This window comes from Seriola lalandi, unplaced genomic scaffold (genome assembly GCF_002814215.2).
Source record: "Seriola lalandi dorsalis isolate HSWRI2012SDOR001 ecotype SW California unplaced genomic scaffold, Sedor1 jcf7180002037423, whole genome shotgun sequence".
NCBI classification, from domain to species: Eukaryota; Metazoa; Chordata; class Actinopteri; order Carangiformes; family Carangidae; genus Seriola; species Seriola lalandi.
This window is the reverse complement of record NW_019507999.1, coordinates 1-736: the sequence shown is the minus strand read 5'-3', so window position 1 is coordinate 736 and position 736 is coordinate 1. Positions and strand designations below refer to the sequence as shown.

General features: G+C 60.6%; 1 protein-coding gene across 1 annotated transcript; it reads right to left on the bottom strand.

Moving 5' to 3' along the window:
• Positions 1-6: 6 nt before the first annotated feature.
• On the bottom strand, positions 7-475 carry LOC147819844 (keratin, type I cytoskeletal 50 kDa-like). The gene is made up of 2 exons (XM_087170064.1): positions 285-475; positions 7-154 (listed from the first exon to the last, which is right to left on the bottom strand). The coding sequence occupies exons 1-2, from the start codon at positions 458-460 to the stop codon at positions 28-30; spliced, it is 303 nt and encodes a 100-aa protein (XP_087026190.1). The 5' UTR covers positions 461-475; the 3' UTR covers positions 7-27.
• Between the last annotated feature and the right edge of the window lie 261 nt (positions 476-736).

Genomic DNA, 736 nt, shown 5'->3' with positions numbered 1-736 from the left:
CGGTGAGCGGCGGCGAGCGGCGGCCGCTCAGCGGGACAGGAGGGCGGAGGCGGAGGAGGATGAGGAGGAGGAGATCACCTTCCCATCAACCACCTCTTCCACCACCGTCACCACCCGTGTGGTCTTCGTGCTCGAGGAGGAGGAGGAGCTGATGCTGTCGACCAATCACAGAACAGGAGTCAGACGGACAGACTCAGTTTCAGCTTTAATGTTTTAATTATAAATTACATCAGTCCTCAGGTGACATCATCAACACCTGAGCCCCACCCCCTGCTGAGCCTCACCTGCTGCTGCCCTCTCCGTCCAGCAGCCTCCTGTACTCGGCGATCTCCAGCTCCAGTCTGGTCTTAATGTCCAGCAGCATCTTGTACTCCTGTCCCTGACGCTCCAGGTCGGCCCTCAGCTGCACCAGCTGCTCCTCCAGAGACGACACCTGGGGGAGGAGGAAGAGGAGGAGCATGAGGAGGAGGAGGAGGAGGAGGAGGAGGAGCATGAAGAGCAGGAGGAGGAGGAGGAGGAAGAGGAGGAGGAGCACGAAGAGGAGGAGCAAGAGGAGGAGGAGAAGGACGAGCAGGAGGAGGAGGAGCAGGAGGAGCAGGAGGAGGAGGAGGAGGAAGAGGAGGAGGAGGAGGAGGAAGAGGAGGAGGAGGAGGAAGAGGAGGAGCAAGAGGAGGAGGAGAAGGAGGAGCAGGAGGAGCACGAAGAGGAGGAGGAGGAGGAGGAGCAGGAGGAGCAC

Excerpts from the sequence above, each read along its gene's own strand:
- LOC147819844 (XM_087170064.1), bottom strand. The coding sequence starts at position 460 with ATGCTCCTCCTCTTCCTCCTCCCCCAGGTGTCGTCTCTGGAGGAGCAG. Across the intron at positions 155-284 it reads GACGGAGAGGGCAGCAGCAG|CATCAGCTCCTCCTCCTCCT; the intron begins GTGAGGCTCAGC and ends ATTGGTCGACAG.